Source organism: Somniosus microcephalus, chromosome 10, assembly GCF_052327205.1.
Source record: "Somniosus microcephalus isolate GS21.2 chromosome 10, FLI_Smic_1.0, whole genome shotgun sequence".
In the NCBI taxonomy this organism is placed as follows: Eukaryota; Metazoa; Chordata; class Chondrichthyes; order Squaliformes; family Somniosidae; genus Somniosus; species Somniosus microcephalus.
In genome coordinates, this window is record NC_140996.1 from 236,014,451 (window position 1) to 236,031,656 (window position 17,206).

The window sequence follows — 17,206 nt, forward strand, 5'->3', positions numbered from 1 at the left end:
CTTATGTTCTTATGTTCACCAGGAGGCCCTACCCCCCGACGGTATTCTGACAGCACCTCTCCTACCTTCAATTAAGCGAGGAGCAGTGTATTAGATGGCTCCGCATCACCAAGGTGGTGGTCACAGAACTCTGACACCTCCTCCAAACAGACCTCCAGCCTCACAGCAGGAAGACTTAAACCCCAGATCCCTTTTGCTCACCACATGCCCATCATACCATCCCTGTGTCATGCCATATCACAGCATCCTCCTGGGCGCAAGGGTGAAATGAGAGAGACCACAAAATATTGCAAACTCCTTTAATAAATGTATGCATAAACATATCACACACATCACAATTATTCTATGTAAGAAGTCACACAACACCAGGTTATAGTCCAAGAGTTTTATTTGAAATCACAAGCTTTCGGAGCGCTGCTCCTTCATCAGGTGAAGTGGAGAGATGCATAAAGACACAGCTTATATAGTCAGAGAATAATGTCAGATGATTACAGGTAATCTTTCTAACTGCCATTTATCACACCTCGGCAGAGAGATAATCACAGCAATCAAAGGTGTGAATGGTGTCCAAACAGGTCAGTCAGGAAAACATTACATCAAAGAACAATGAGGTGGGGTCACAGGGGGTAAAATGTTACAGATGATGGGGTCTGTATGAAAAACAAAAAACATTTTCTTTGCTGGAAATCACAGCAGGTCCGGCCGCATCTGTGTAGAGAGAACAAGCCAACGACGACCCGAGTCTGGATGACCCTACGTCAGGTGGGGTTACATGTAGCATGACATGAACCCAAGATCCCGGTTGAGGCCGCCCTCATGAGTGCGGAACTTGGCTATCAGTTTCTGCTCTACGATTTTGCGTTGTCGTGTGTCTCGAAGGCCGCCTTGGAGAATGCTTACCCGAAGATCGGAGGCTGAATGTCCTTGACTGCTGAAGTGTTCCCCGACTGGGAGGGAACACTCCTGCCTGGCGATTGTTGCGCGGTGTCCGTTCATCCGTTGTCGCAGTGTCTGCATGGTCTCGCTGATGTACCATGCTCCGGGGCATCCTTTCCTGCAACGTATGAGGTAGACAACGTTGGCCGAGTCACATGAGTATGTACCATGTACCTGGCGGGTGGTGTCCTCACGTGTGATGATGGTATCTGTGTTGATGATCTGGCATGTCTTGCAGAGGTTGCCGTGGCAGGGTTGTTTTTCTTCACCCAGAGAGTGGTGAACCTGTGGAATTCTCTGCCACAGAGGGCGGTGGAGGCCAGTTCATTAAATATATTCAAGAAGGAGTTAGATATATTTCTTAAGGCTAAAGGGATCAAGAGATATGGGGAGAAAGCAGGGACAGGGTACTGAATTTGGATGATCAGCCATGATCGCATTGAATGGCGGAGCAGGCTCGAGGGGCCGAATGGCCGACTCCTGCTCCTATCTTCTGTGTTTCTATGTTTCTATGTTTCTATGTCCTGGGACCTCGGAGATCCTCGCTCAGAGGCCGAGCCTCCAGTTATCACCGTGTGACCAGCTAACGCGCTCTGGGATCCCCGGGGCTCGAAATCTGTCCGCGGCTGGAACTTGGACTGGAAACGAGATTTCCAGAGTCTTTGCCTCCCAGCAACTCATCCCCAGCCAGAGGCTAACCCTGGAGGCACAGCGTCTAACGCGCCCGTGTCTGGGGCTGGCCCGGAGCCTGCCTGCGATCCTGGGCTTCCCCTTCACTCTCAGAGTCCTCACCAACCCCCGTCCACTCGCTCAGCTTATTTTCAAGGTGGTTAAGGCGGATTTTCATCTTTTTGACGCTGGACTCCAGCTCCCCGATCAGGCGAGCGAGCTTGGTCTGCAGCGACCCGAGGACAATCTCCAGCCGTTCCGCCTTACTTGCCAGGCCTTCATTGCCCAACTCCTGCCGAGCCACAGCCTCATCCAACATCCCCATCTTCATCAGCATCTCTCGGCCCTTTGCCTCCAGCATGTTCTTGGCTTCTGGAAACTCCAGCAGCACCTCGCTCAGGTCATCCTTCCCCAGCGCAAACAGGTCAGTGTAGCCAATGCTCCGGATATTCGCCGTCCTTCGGTTTCCAGATTTACTCCCTTTGATTTGGAAAGAGACAAAATATAAAACAAACCAACAAAGCTTGACCTGTGTCTAGGGCTGTGTCTTGACCTGTGTCTAGGGCTGTGTCTAGGGCTGTGTCTTGACCTGTGTCTAGGGCTGTGTCTTGACCTGTGTCTAGGGCTGTGTCTAGGGCTGTGTCTTGACCTGTGTCTAGGGCTGTGTCTAGGGCTGTGTCTTGACCTGTGTCTAGGGCTGTGTCTAGGGCTGTGTCTTGACCTGTGTCTAGGGCTGTGTCTAGGGCTGGGCCTGGATCACACTCTGGGCCTTGATTTGAGCCTGGGTCTTTCCTGGGTCAGGGCCTGGCACTAGGCCTGTGCCTTGACCCTCTATAAGTCCCCATGGTCCAGCCATGAGAGACATATACACCTTCAATACTGCACTGAAGGGCCATCCTTCAATGTAGGAAGTATGATTCAGAAGTTTGCAGATGATACAAAAATTGGCTGTGTGGTTGATAGTGAAGAAGAAAGCTGTAGACTGCACGAGGAAATCAATGGACTGGTCAGGTGGGCAGAACAGTTTAAATGGAATTCAATCCGGAGAAGTGTGAGGTAATGCATTTGGGGAGGGCTAACAAGGCAAGGGAATACACATTAAATGGTGGGACACTGAGTAGTGTAGAGGAACAGAGGGACCTTGGAGTGCATGTCCACAGGTCCCTGAAGGTAGCAGGACAGATAGATAGGGTGGTTAAGAAGGCAAACGGAATGCTTGCCTTTATTAGCCGAGTCATAGAATATAAGAGCAGGGAGATTATGCTTCAACTGTATAAAACACTAGTTTAGGCCGCAGCTAGAGTACTGCATGTAGTTCTGGTCACCACATTACAGGAAGGCTGTGATTGCACTAGAGAGGGTGCAGAGGAGATTTACGAGGATGTTGCCTGGGCTGGGGAATTTTAGCTATGAGGAAAGATTGGATAGGCTGGGGTTGTTTTCTTTGGATCAGAGGAGGCTGAGGGGAGATTTAATTGAGTGCATAAAATTATGAGGGGCCTAGATAGAGTGGATAGGAAGGACCTATTTCCCTTAGCAGAGAGGTCAGTAACCAGGGGGCAGAGATTTAAATTGGTAGAAGGATTAGAGGGGAGTTGAGGAGAAATGTTTTCACCCAGAGAGCGGTGGGGGTCTGGAACTCGATAGAATTTTGAATATCGATAGGTTTTTGAATATTAAGGGAATCAAGGGATATGGGGATAGTGCAGGAAAGTGGAGATGAGGTAGAGGATCAGCCATGATCTCATTGAATGGTGGAGCAGGCTCGAGGGGCTGAATGGCTGACTCCTGCTCTTATTTCTTATGTTCTTATGTAACTCACTGCCTGAAAGGGTGCTCGAGGCAGGAACCCTCATCACATTTAAAAAGTACTTGGATGTACACTTGAAGTGCCGTAACCGACAGGGCTACGGACCAAGAGCTGGAAAGTGGGGTTAGGCTGGAGCGCTCTTTTTCGGCCGGCACAGACACGATGGGCCGAATGGCCTCCTTCTGTGCTGTAAATTTCTCTGATTCTCTGATTATGAGCTCAATTCTCTGAAGTGAGTCTTGAACCCACAACCTTCTAAAGAAAGAACTTGCATTTCTGTAGCGCCTTTCACCACCTCAGGATGTCTCAAAGAGCTTTACAGCCAATGAAGTACTTTTGAAGTGTAGTCGCTGTTGTAATGTAGGAAACACAGCCGCCAATTTGCGCACAGCAAGCTCCCACAAACAGCAATGAGATAATGATCAGATAATCTGTTTTAGTGATGTTGGTTGAGGGATAAATATTGGCCCCAGGACACCGGGGAAAACTCCCCCTGCTCTTCTTTGAAATAGTGGTCGTGGGATCTTTTATGTCCACCTGCAAGGGCGGGGGGAGTGTGGGGGGGGAGTGCGGGGGAGTGCGGGGGAGGGTAGTGTGGGGGGGAGTGCGGGGGGAGTGCGGGAGGAGTGCGGGGGGGAGTGCGGGGGGGAGTGCGGGGGGAGAGTGCGGGGGGAGTGCGGGGGCGGGTGTGCGGGGGGGGAGTGCGAGGGGGAGTGCGGGGGCGGGAGTGCGGGGGAGGGGAGTGCGGGGGGGAGTGTGGGGAGGAGTGCGGGGGGGAGTGCGGGGGGTGAGTGCGAGGGGGAGTGCGGGGGGGAGTGCGGGGGGGAGTGCGGGGGGGAGTGCGTGGGGGGAGTGCGGGGGGGAGTGCGGGGGAGGGGAGTGCGGGGGGGAGTGCGGGGGGGAGTGCGGGGGGGAGTGCGAGGGGGAGTGCGGGGGAGAGTGCGGGGGGGGAGTGCGGGGGAGGGGAGTGCGGGGGGGAGTGCGGGGGGGAGTGCGGGGGGGAGTGCGAGGGGGAGTGCGGGGGGGAGTGCGGGGGGGAGTGCGGGGGGGGAGTGCGGGGGGGGAGTGCGGGGGGGGAGTGCGGGGGGAGTGCGGGGGGGAGTGCGGGGGGGGAGTGCGGGGGGGAGTGCGGGGGGGAGTGCGGGGGAGAGTGCGGGGGGGGAGTGCGGGGGGGGAGTGCGGGGGGGGAGTGCGGGGGGAGTGTGGGGGGGAGTGCGGGGGGTGAGTGCGGGGGGGAGTGCGGGGGAGAGTGCGGGGGGGAGTGTGGGGGGGAGTGCGGGGGGGGAGTGCGGGGGGAGTGCGGGGGGAGAGTGCGGGGGGAGTGCGGGGGCGGGTGTGCGGGGGGGGAGTGCGAGGGGGAGTGCGAGGGGGAGTGCGCGGGAGGGGAGTGCGGGGGGTGAGTGCGAGGGGGAGTGCGGGGGGGAGTGCGGGGGGAGTGCGGGGGGGAGTGCGGGGGCGGGAATGCATGGGAGGGGAGTGCGGGGGGGAGTGCGGGGGGGAGTGCGGGGGGGGAGTGCGGGGGGGGAGTGCGGGGGGGGAGTGCGGGGGGAGTGTGGGGGGGAGTGCGGTGGGTGAGTGCGGGGGGGAGTGCGGGGGAGAGTGCGGGGGGGAGTGCGGGGGAGAGTGCGGGGGGGAGTGCGGAGGGGGAGTGCGGGGGGGGAGTGCGGGGGGAGTGCGGGGGGGAGTGCGGGGGGGGGAGTGCAGTGGGAGTGCGGGGGGGAGTGCGGGGGGGAGTGCGGGGGGGAGTGCGGGGGAGGAGTGCGGGGGGGGAGTGCGGGGGGGAGTGCGGGGGGAGTGTGGGGGGGAGTGCGGTGGGTGAGTGCGGGGGGGAGTGCGGGGGAGAGTGCGGGGGGGAGTGCGGGGGAGAGTGCGGGGGGGAGTGCGGAGGGGAGTGCGGGGGGGGAGTGCGGGGGGAGTGCGGGGGGGAGTGCGGGGGGGGGAGTGCAGTGGGAGTGCGGGGGAGTGCGGCGGGGGAGTGCGGGGGGGGAGTGCGGGGGGGAGTGCGGGGGGAGTGCGGGGGGGAGTGCGGGGGGGAGTGCGGGGGGGGAGTGCGGGGGTGAGTGCGGGAGGGGGGCGTGCGGGAGGGAGTGCGGGGGTGAGTGCGGGAGGGGGGAGTGCGGGGGGGAGTGCGGGAGGAGGGAGTGCGGTGGGGAGTGCGGGGGGGAGTGCGGGGGGGGGAGTGCGGGGGGTGAGTGCGGGGGGGGAGTGCGGGGGGAGTGTGGGGGGGAGTGCGGTGGGTGAGTGCGGGGGGGAGTGCGGGGGAGAGTGCGGGGGAGAGTGCGGGGGGAGTGCGGAGGGGAGTGCGGGGGGGAGTGCGGGGGGAGTGCGGGGGGGAGTGCGGGGGGGGAGTGCAGTGGGAGTGCGGGGGAGTGCGGCGGGGGGAGTGCGGGGGGGGAGTGCGGGGGGGGAGTGCGGGGGGAGTGCGGGGGGGAGTGCGGGGGGGGAGTGCGGGGGTGAGTGCGGGAGGGGGGAGTGCGGGGGGGAGTGCGGGGGTGAGTGCGGGAGGGGGGAGTGCGGGGGGGAGTGCGGGAGGAGGGAGTGCGGTGGGGAGTGCGGGAGGGGTGAGTGCGGGAGGGGGGAGTGCGGGGGGGAGTGCGGGAGGGGGTAGTGCGGGGGGGAGTGCGGGGGTGAGTGCGGGAGGGGGGAGTGCGGGAGGGAGTGCGGGGGTGAGTGCGGGAGGGGGGAGTGCGGGGGGGAGTGCGGGAGGAGGGAGTGCGGTGGGGAGTGCGGGAGGGGTGAGTGCGGGAGGGGGGAGTGCGGGGGGGAGTGCGGGAGGGGGGAGTGCGGGGGTGAGTGCGGGAGGGGGGAGTGCGGGGGGGAGTGCGGGAGGAGGGAGTGCGGTGGGGAGTGCGGGAGGGGTGAGTGCGGGAGGGGGGAGTGCGGGGGGAGTGCGGGAGGGGGTAGTGCGGGGGGGAGTGCGGGGGCGAGTGCGGGGGGGCGGGGGTGAAATGCGGTCTCCTCTGAGCCAAGCTGACCTCCAGTGTGTTACCTGGAATGTTGAGGATGCTGATCTCTCCAAAGTAATTCCCATCCTGCAAGATGGCGATTTGCGTCACGCCGTCATCAGCGACCACTGCCAGTCGCCCCTCCTGGATGATGTACATCTCCCTGCCAACATCGCCCTTGCGACACACGTAGTGCCCGGGACTGAAGACCTGCGGCTGCAGTTTCAGCACCAGCTGCTCCAGCAGGCTGACCTCACAGGACTGGAATAGCTGGACCTTCCTCAGGGTCTGGAGGTGGACGCTGATGGCCACCTCGGCTCGCAGCTTGTCCGGGAGTAGCTGGAGAATCTGGGTCTCATTGATCATCTTCTTGTTCAGTCGCAGGTGCTGGGACCAGTTGGTCACCCGTTCCCGCAGCTCCCTGTCCACCTGGTGAGTCTTGAGGTAGTCCTTTATTAGCTGGTGGTCAGGGAAGATACTACGACCAGCCTTGTCCAGGTTGGACACGATGGACTCCACGTTCCCCACGATGCTCGCGAACGCCAGCATGGCGATTAGGAAGTCCACCATCACAAACAAGTACTCTGCCTCCCGCACGGGTGTTGGGGTGTTCCCGATGGTGGTGAGAATCAAGGTGGAGAAGTAGAAACTGTAGAGGTACTGGCGGGTCAAGCGGGCGTTGTCGGGGTCTGAGATATTGGGGTACACCCAAGCGTCTCGCCCGAACCCAATGTGCCTGGAGAGGGCGAAGTAGGCGCAGGCGTTCCAGTGGATGCTCACTACCATGGAGGCCATGATGCGGATGACCCGGAAGGTGTTGGGGTAGGAGGTGCGGGTCTCCATGCGCTCCAGGAACTCGGAGAGGCGCTGCACCTGCAGGAGCCGGTTGAGTCTGACGGTCGGGCTGTGGATTCCGAAGCGGAGGTAGAGGAGGTCGGTGGGCAGGAGGGAGACCAGGTCTAGCTTGAAGCCGAGTGTCCGAGCGTATGTCCGAGCGATCCGCCAGCGATCAGTGACCAGCATGCCTTGCTCCAGATACCCTGCGGGAGAGGCATAACGGTCTCACTCAGACACTGAACAAAGTAAATCTTTAAAAACACTGCTCTCGCTTTCATTCAAAATATTTCTTCCCACATTCCACTCTCCGTAAACTTGAGCTCATCCAAAACTCTGCTGCGCCGTGTCCTAACTCACCCCTCACCCCTCACCCCTGTGTCCTAACTCACCCCTCACCCCTCACCCCTGTGTCCTAACTCACCCCTCACCCCTCACCCCTCACCCCTGTGTCCTAACTCACCCCTCACCCCTCACCCCTCACCCCTGTGTCCTAACTCACCCCTCACCCCTCACCACTCACCCCTCACCCCCGTGTCCTAACTCACCCCTCACCCCTCACCCCTCAACCCTCACCCCTCACTGGTGACTGGTAACTGGTAAAATAGATGGGGGAGAGCCAGTGGATGTGGTGTACCTTGACTTCCAGAAAGCCTTCGATAAGGTTCCACACAAAAGATTATCATGCAAAATTAAGGCTCATGGGATTGGGGGCAAAGTATTAACGTGGATAGAGAACTGGCTGGCGGATAGAAAACAGAGAGTTGGAATAAACGGCTCGTTTTCGGAGTGGCAGGCAGTGACCAGCGGGGTGCCGCAAGGATCTGTCCTGGGACCCCAGCTGTTCACAATATATATAAATGATCTGGATCAGGGAATTGGATGCAATATTTCCAAATTCGCTGACGACACTAAACTAGGAGGAGGGGTGGGCTCTGATGAGGATGTCAGGAGGCTACAGTGCGATTTGGACAGGTTGGGGGAATGGGCGGATACGTGGCAGATGCACTATAATGTGGATAAATGCGAGGTTATCCACTTTGGGGGTAAAAACAGGAGGGTAGATTATTATCTAAATGGCAATAGATTGGGAGATGGGGAAGTGCAGAGGGACCTGGGTGTTCTTGTGCACCAGTCACTGAAGGAGAGCATGCAGGTGCAGCAGGCGATTAAGAAGGCAAATGGTATGTTGGCCTTCATATCAAGGGGGTTCGAGTATAGGAATAGGGATACCTTACTACAGCTGTACAAGGTGCTGGTGAGACCGCATCTGGAGTATTGTGTACAGTTTTGGTCGCCCCATCTGCGGAAGGATGTTCTTGCCATGGAAAGAGTGCAACGGCGATTCACCAGGCTGATACCTGGAATGGCGGGAATGACCTACAAAGAGAGATTAAATAGTTTGGGCTTGTACTCACTGGAGTTTAGAAGATTGAGAGGGGATCTCATCGAAACATATAAAATTATGGCAGGCCTGGACAGGCTGAATTCAGAGAGAATGTTTCCAATGGCCGGGGAGCACAGAACCAGGGGCCACAGTCTAAAAATAGCGGGCAAATCATTTAAAACAGAGATGAGGAAGAATTTCTTCACTCAAAGAGTGGTGAGCCTGTGGAATTCCCTGCCACAGAGGGCTGTGAAGGCTAATTCAATAAATATTTTCAAGAGAGAATTGGATATATTTCTGAAGGCTAAGGGGATTAAGGGTTACGGAGAAAAGGCGGGGACGGGGTACTGAACTGGTAAGATCAGCTATGATCTCAGACGAAGATCAGCCATGATCTCATTGAATGGCGGAGCAGGCTCGAAGGGCCGAATGGCCTACTCCTGTTCCTATCTCTATGTTTCTATGTTTCTATGTTTCACCCCTCACCCCCGTGTCCTAACTCACCCCTCACCCCTCACCCCTCACCCCCCGTGTCCTAACTCACCCCTCACCCCTCACCCCTCACTCCCCGTGTCCTAACTCACCCCTCACCCCTCACCCCTCACCCCTCACCCCCCGTGTCCTAACTCACACCCAGTCCCCTCACCCCTCACACCCCGTGTCCTAACTCACCCCTCACCCCTCACCCCTCACCCCCCGTGTCCTAACTCGCACCCAGTCCCCTCAGCCCTCACCCCCGTGTCCTAACTCACCCCTCACCCCTCACCCCTCACCCCCCGTGTCCTAACTCACCCCTCACCCCTCACCCCCCGTGTCCTAACTCACCCGTCACCCTTCACCCCTCACCCCCCGTGTCCTAACTCACACCCAGTCCCCTCACCCCTCACCCCCCGTGTCCTAATTCACACCTCACCCCTCACCCCCGTGTCCTAACTCACCCCACACCCCTCACCCCTCACCCCCCGTGTCCTAACTCACCCCTCACCCCTCACCCACCGTGTCCTAACTCACCCCTCACCCCTCACCCATCATCCCCCCGTGTCCTAACTCACAACCAGTCCCCTCACCCCCCGTGTCCTAACTCACACCCAGTCCCCCTTCACCCATCACCCCCCGTGTCCTAACTCACCCCTCACCCCTCACCCCTCACCCACCATGTCCTAACTCACCCCTCACCCCTTCACCCCTCACCCCTGTGTCCTAACTCACAACCAGTCCCCTCACCCATCACCCCCGTGTCCTAACTCACCCCTCACCCCTCACCCCTCAACCCCCGTGTCCTAACTTACACCCAGTCCCCCGCACCCATCACCCCCCGTGTCCTAAATCACACGCAGTCCCTTCACCCATCACCCCCCGTGTCCTAACTCACACCCAGTCCCCTCACCCATCACCCCCCCTGTCCTAACTCACCCCTCACCCCTCACCCATCACCCCCCGTGTCCGAACTCACCCCTCACCCCTCACCCCTCACCCCTCACCCCGTGTCCTAACTCACACCCAATCCCCCTCAACCATCAGCCCCCGTGTCCTAACTCACACCCAGTCCCCCCTCACCCATCACCACCCGTGTCCTAACTCATCCCTCACCCCTCACCCATCACCCCCCGTGTCCTAACTCACCCCTCACCCCTTCACCCATCACCCCCCGTGTCCTAACTCACACCCAGTCCCCCTCACCCCTCACCCCCTGTGTCCTAACTCATACCCAGTCCCCCTCACCCCCCGTGTCCTAACTCACACCCAGTCCCCCTCACCCATCACCCCCCCGTGTCCTAACTTTCACCCAGTCCCCCCTCACCCATCGCCTCCCATGTCCTAACTCACACCCAGTCCCCCTTCACCCATCACCCCCCATGTCCTAACTCACACCCAGTCCCCGTTCACCCATCACCCCCCGTGTCCCGACTCACACCCAGTCCCCTCACCCATCACCCCCCGTGTCCTAACTCACACCTAGTCCCCCTCACCCATCACCCCCCCGTGTCCTAACTCACACCCAGTCCCCTCACCCCTCACCCCCCGTGTCCTAACTCACACCCAGTCCCCTCACACATCACCCCCCGTGTCCTAACTCACACCCAGTCCCCTCACCCATCACCCCCTGTGTCCTAACTCACACCCAGTCCCCTCACCCATCACCCCCCGTGTCCTAACTCACACCCAGCCCCCTCACCCATCACCCCCCGTGTCCTAACTCACACCCAGTCCCCTCACCCATCACCCCCCATGTCCTAACTCACACCCAGTCCCCTCACCCCTCACCCCCCGTGTCCTAACTCACACCCAGTCCCCTCACCCCTCACCCCCCGTGTCCGAACTCACACCCAGTCCCCTCACCCATCACTCCCCGTGTCCTAGCTCACACCCAGTCCCCTCACCCATCACCCCCCGTGTCCTAACTCACACCCAGTCCCCTCACCCATCAACGCCCGTGTCCTAACTCACACCCAGTCCCCTCACCCCTCACCCCCCGTGTCCTAACTCACACCCAGTCCCCTCACCCATCACCCCCCGTGTCCTAACTCACAGCCAGTCCCCCCTCACCCATCACTCCCCGTGTCCTAACTCGCACCCAGTCCCCTCACCCATCACCCCCCATGTCCTAACTCACACCCAGTCCCCTCACCCCTCACCCCCCGTGTCCTAACTCACACCCAGTCCTCCTCACCCATCACCCCCCGTGTCCTAACTCGCACCCAGTCCCCTCACCCATCACCCCCCGTGTCCTAACTCACACCCAGTCCCCCTCACCCCTCACCCCCCGTGTCCTAACTCACACCCAGTCCCCCTCACCCCTCACCCCCCGTGTCCTAACTCACACCCAGTCCCCTCACCCATCACCCCCCGTGTCCTAACTCACACCCAGTGATGTGCCAAATAACGGCCTGAATCCGTGAGGTTAAAGCTTAAAACTAAAGGCTTTTATTAAGTAAGAACATGGCAACAAGTTAACACAGGGCAACCATCATTCATCACCGACCCAGCCCTTATGAGTAAGACCCAGCTCTTATAAGTAAGACTCACACCAATCCGGAGGAGCCAGAGGGGCGGGGCTAGGGAGGAGCATTAGTGGTTACACCAGTAGAACATTCCAGACATTAACAAGTACAACAACAACAACAACAATACAAATGCCAGAACACAGAGTTATTTCATCTCATTCAACCCCTGCTATAGATTCAGTCTGTCAGGAGGTCTGATAATCCTCTGGGAACAACGTAACTCTTGCTGAGGCTCCTCCCGGAGTACTAACTCCGGTTCATTCGAATTCCCAGAATCATCAGTATTTTCCACACTGAGGGTTTGTGTCTCTGAAGGTCCAATACCACGATTGAAAACTCTACTCTCAGAGTCGAACTCTTTTCGAGCTCCAGCTGGTGCAAGATCTTTAATAGAGACCGTATCCTCTCGCCCATCCGAATATTGAATGTACGCATACTGGGGATTAGCATGGAGGAGTTGTACTTCCTCCACCAGTGGATCAGTCTTGTGGCCTCTCACATGTCTGCGCAACAACACAGGGCCCGTGGTCGTCAACCATGTGGGTAACAATACTCCCTAAGTAGCTTTTCTTGGAAAACTAAACATCCTTTCATGAGGGGTGGCATTCGTCGCTGTACACAAAAGAGACCTTATGGAATGCAACACATCTGGCAGGACATCCTGCCAGCGAGAGGTCGGCAGGCCTCGCGACTTCAGAGACAGTACGATAGCCTTCCACACTGTCGCATTTTCTTTCTCAACCTGCCCATTACCACGAGGGTTATAGCTGGTAGTTCTACTCGTTGCAATCCCTTTCGATAGCAAAAACTGTCGCAATTCTTCGCTCATAAAGGAAGAACCCCTATCACTATGTATATAGTTAGGCATTCCAAACAAGGAAAACAGTTGGCAGAGGCATTTAATTACAACAGCACTAGTCACATCCGGACAGGGGATACTCGTCTATAATATTAAGAAAATAGACATTACGGTCGCTCGATGGAAGGGGACCTTTAAAATCGAGACTCAAACGCTCAAATGGTCAAGTTGCTTTAATAAGACGAGCTGGCTTGGATGGCTTATAGAAGCGAGGTTTGCATTCAGCACAAATACGACAGGTTCTGGTCATTGTCCGGACCTCCTCAATAGAGTAGGGTAGATTGTGGGACTTAATGAAGTGGTTCATTCTGGTAACCCCAGGGTGGCAGAGTGCGTCGTGGAGACTTTGATGCTTATCTTTACCTAGACTAGCACATACTCCTCGTGACAAAGCATCCGATGGCTCATTAAATACTCCAGGCCTGCACTGAATATCATAGTCATATGTTGACAGTTCTATTCGCCATCTTAAAACCTTATCATTTTTGATCTTGCCTCTCTGCTTAGTATTGAACATAAAGGCCACAGATCGCTGGTCAATAATGAGCGTAAAACGTTGGCCAGCGAGATAATGTCTCCAATACCTGACTGCTTCGATAATCGCCTGTGCCTCCTTTTCCACTGAAGAATGTCGAACTTCTGGTCCTTGCAATGTACGAGAGAAGAAAGCTACTGGTCTACCAGCTTGGTTAAGAGTTGCTGCCAACGCAAAATCAGATGCATCGCTTTCCACTTGAAAAGGGGTCTTCTCATCCACGGCACATACCACTGCCTTCTCAATGTCCCGTTTGATATTAAAGAAAGCCTCCTGAGCTTCCGCCGATAGCGGAAAAGATATTGACTTAATAAGAGGTCGGACTTTATCTGAGTAGTTAGCCACCCACTGAGCATAGTACGAGAAGAATCCCAGACACCTTCTTAAAGCTTTTACAGTGTGAGGTAAAGGTAATTCCTTAAGTGGGCGTAATCGTTCAGGATCTGGCCCGATTACCCCATTCTCCACAACGCAACCAAGAATACACAAACATGTAGTATTGAAGGTACACTTGTTTTTGTTGTAGGTCAGGTTTAACCTCTTTGCAGTCTCTAGGAACTTTGCGAGATTTTGGTCATGCTCCCATTGGTCACGCCCACAGATAGTAACATTGTCCAGGTACGGGAATGTTGCTTCCAACGCGTATTCATCCACCATACGATCCATCTCCCGTTGGAAGACGGATATCCCATTCGTCACTCCAAAGGGCACCCTAAGGAATTGGTACAGGCGCCCATTAGCTTCGAAGGCCGTATAAGGTCGGTCTTCTATTTTGATGGGGAGTTGATGGTAGGCAGACTTTAAATCAATGGTGGAGAACACGCGGTACTGAGCTATCTGGTTCACCATCTCAGAAATACGAGGCAAAGGATAGGCGTCTAATTGGGTATACAAGTTTATAGTCCGGCTATAATCGACCACAAGTCTTTTCTTTTCATTAGTTTTAACCACCACCACCTGGGCATGCCACGGGCTATTACTGTGTTCGATGATTCCCTCCCGTTGAAGCCTTTCCACTTCCTCTTTTATACATTTTTAATCTTCTGAACTATACCATCGACTCTTAGTCGCTATAGGTCTACAATTAGGAGCAAGGTTCACGAACAAAGAAGGCGGACTTATTTTTAAAGTAGAAAGGCCGCAGACTGTGAGCGGAGGCTGGGACCCACCATACTTAAGGGTGACGCTCTCATGCTGACACTGGAAGTCCAAGCCTAAAATTAAGTTCACACACAACTGAGGTAATATGAGGAGTTTAAAATCCTTATACTCTGTATCCTTAATGGTCAATGTGACTTTACAATATCCAGTTACCTCCGAAGTAAGGGACTTGGACGCCATCACGATTTCACTTCGAGTAGGATACACCTTCAATGAACAGGAGTTAACAAGATTGGGGTGTATAAAACTTTCAGTACTGCCACAGTCTATCAAACACCCAGTAGGATGACCATTAATCTTGATGTCCATCATAGATTTCGACAAGGAACACGGTATGGTCTGGTCAACCGTAACCGAGGCTAGAGTAAAACGATAGGCGGCAGCAGAAAAGACATCGGGTACAGGATTACCCTTACACACTTTATTAAACGTCCCCGTTTCTTACATTTAAAACAGGTAGCCTCTCTGGCTGGGCATCGTTGCCTGGGGTGTTTAGATTGGCCACAAAAATAACACTTAGACCCATGGGGTACAGCTGCAACAATAGGATTGAGTGGAGGCTCCATTGGTGTTATGGATGCCTCCATACTCGGAACACACAAGGCTGAGAAAGGCGCATGGGCTGATGCATACACTTCTAAATTCTTCTGGGCTACATCTAACGATCGGGCAGTAGCGACGACCGTTTTTAAAACTAACGAGTCATTCTCGAGAAGTCTCTGTCTAATATAATTAGATCAGAGGCCAGATATGAAAGAATCGCGGATGGCCTCTTCCTGATACAATATGGCAGAGACAGCCTTGTAGTTGCAATCCTTAGCCAAAGCCTTAAGGTCCTGCAGGAAATCGTCCAGAGATTCCTCGGGTAATTGCCTGCGAGTAGACAAAAGATACCTGGCGTATACTTCGTTAACCGACTTAATGTACTGGGCCTTAAGGGCTGCGAGGGCCTCTTCATATGTAGTAATATCTTCAATTATCAAGTAAGTTTGATGACTTACCAAGTTGGTTAGAAGACCCAACTTGTTAACCATCGAATCGACCGATGCGATGAAGTGTTCAAAACATCGAAGCCAATGCGTAAATTTCTTCGACGCATCTGCCGAATGGGGATCGATATCCAGACGCTCTGGTTTCAAAAATCGATCCATCTTCCAAAAGTTGTTACTTAATAAAATTGATGTGCCAAATAACTGCTTGAATCCAAGAGGTTAAAGTTTAAAACTAAAGGCTTGTGGCGACACGCCACCACTGGACATAATCCGCTCACGGCAGCACGGACAGTTTAAGCAGACGCCCCCAGCCGGGGGCCCTTTCCTCCAGCAACTTGTTTCCCGCAGGGACAGGCTGCCGGGAGCACTTCCTGTCTGGGAAGTATTTAAGTGGTTGCGTGGGCTTTTCCAGTTTCTCTTCGCCATGAGGTTGATTAAAGCAGTTGTGTTTCACCAACTCTGGTCTCGACTCCCACGTTTGCCGCGGTATCTCAACACTGGTGACCCCAACGCTCAGGACGAATCCTATGCTAGCATGGCGGATACAAACGCAGTCACGGTTAAACTACCGGACTTTTGGGAGAACCTGGCCGAGGCCTGGCTCGTTCAAGCCGAGTCCAGATTCCGGCTGAAAAACATTACAGTCGACGCCACGAAGTACGACTACCTCGTTGCCTCTCTCACCTACGCCACAGTCCCCAAGGTTTGGGCAGCGCTGCAGGATCCACCAGTGGAAGGCAAGTACGAACATCTGAAGGCCGCGCTCCTTAAAAAATTTCAAGCGTCCTCTTACCAGCGCAACTGCCAACTCCTCGACCTCCCCGGCCTTGGTGACGCTTCACCGTCAGATCTGCTTTCCCACATGCTGTCCCTCTCGGACGACAAAAACCCCGGCGCCCTCTTTCGCAGGCTTTTCATTCGGCAGCTCCCCGCCAGCATCCGCCCGCTCATTGTGGAGCCTGGCTCCACGGACCTGAATGAGATAGCTGCAAAGGCTGACCGGCTGCTCTCTGCGCAGACCGCCCGCGACGTCGCACCCGATCTCACGGCAACGGCCACGCGGTCTTCCCGGCCCACTAGGCCCGACCGCCCTACCACTCCGGGTCACTGCTACTACCACACCCGTTTTGGCACTAGGGCCCAACGCTGCACGCCACCGTGCACTTTCAAACCCCCCCCGCACCGGCCCCCACGATGGCCGCGGGGCAAAAGGGGCCTCTACTGTACGTCACCGATGACAGCACCAACCGCCGCTTTCTGTGCGACACAGGGGCCCAGCACAGCATCACCCCCGCCTCCGCCCTCGAAATCCAACGCGGCGCACGGGGTATCACGCTGGCCGCAGCCAATGGCTCTGACATCCGCACATACGGCACCCGCATGGTCACGCTCGACCTCGCAGGCCGCCGCTACCGCTGGGAGTTCCTCACAGCCAGGGTCCTCTGCCCACTCATTGGCGCTGACTTCCTACGCGCCCACGGCCTCCTTGTCGACATTCCGAGGCACCGCCTCGTCGACTTCAATACTATGGCCCCCATCCCTGGCGCATTCACCCCGGCCCATTCGGCCGGCCTGATGACCTACTGCCTCGCCAGAGCCACGGACGACTACTCGGCACTTCTAGCCGAGTTTTCCGCCCTCACTAACCCGACCTTTTCGGCCAAAGCCGCCAAACACGGTGTGGAGCACTATATCCCCACCACCGGCCCCCCGGTTTCTGCCCACGCCCGCAGACTCAACCCGGCCAAGCTGGAAATCACGCGGGCCGAGTTCACCACCATGGAGCAACTCGGCATCATCCGCCGCTCCAGCAGCCCTTGGGCCTCGCCCCTCCACATCGCCCCCAAGCCCGGCGGAGGCTGTCGCCCCTGCGGGGACTACCGCCGCCTCAACGACGCCACCACCCCCGACCGATACCCGGTGCCGCACATCCAGGACTTCTCAGCCCGACTGGCCGGACGAACCGTCTTTTCCAAGGTCGACCCGGTGCGCGGTTACCACCAAGTCCCCGTACACCCCGCGGACATCCCCAAAACGGCCGTCATCACCCCATTCGGCCTGTTCGAGTTCCTG

General features: G+C 56.7%; 1 protein-coding gene across 1 annotated transcript in view; it reads right to left on the reverse strand.

Moving 5' to 3' along the window:
• Positions 1-1,651: 1,651 nt before the first annotated feature.
• Positions 1,652-17,206, reverse strand: part of LOC147112191 (cyclic nucleotide-gated channel alpha-4-like) — a 53,425-nt gene continuing 37,870 nt past the window's right edge. The window contains exons 4-5 of the mRNA XM_085998326.1: positions 6,405-7,400; positions 1,652-2,085 (exon numbers count right to left, since the gene is read on the reverse strand). Of these exons, the coding sequence (XP_085854452.1) occupies positions 1,652-2,085; positions 6,405-7,400 (1,430 nt within the window). The remainder of the gene's footprint in view (positions 2,086-6,404; positions 7,401-17,206) is intronic.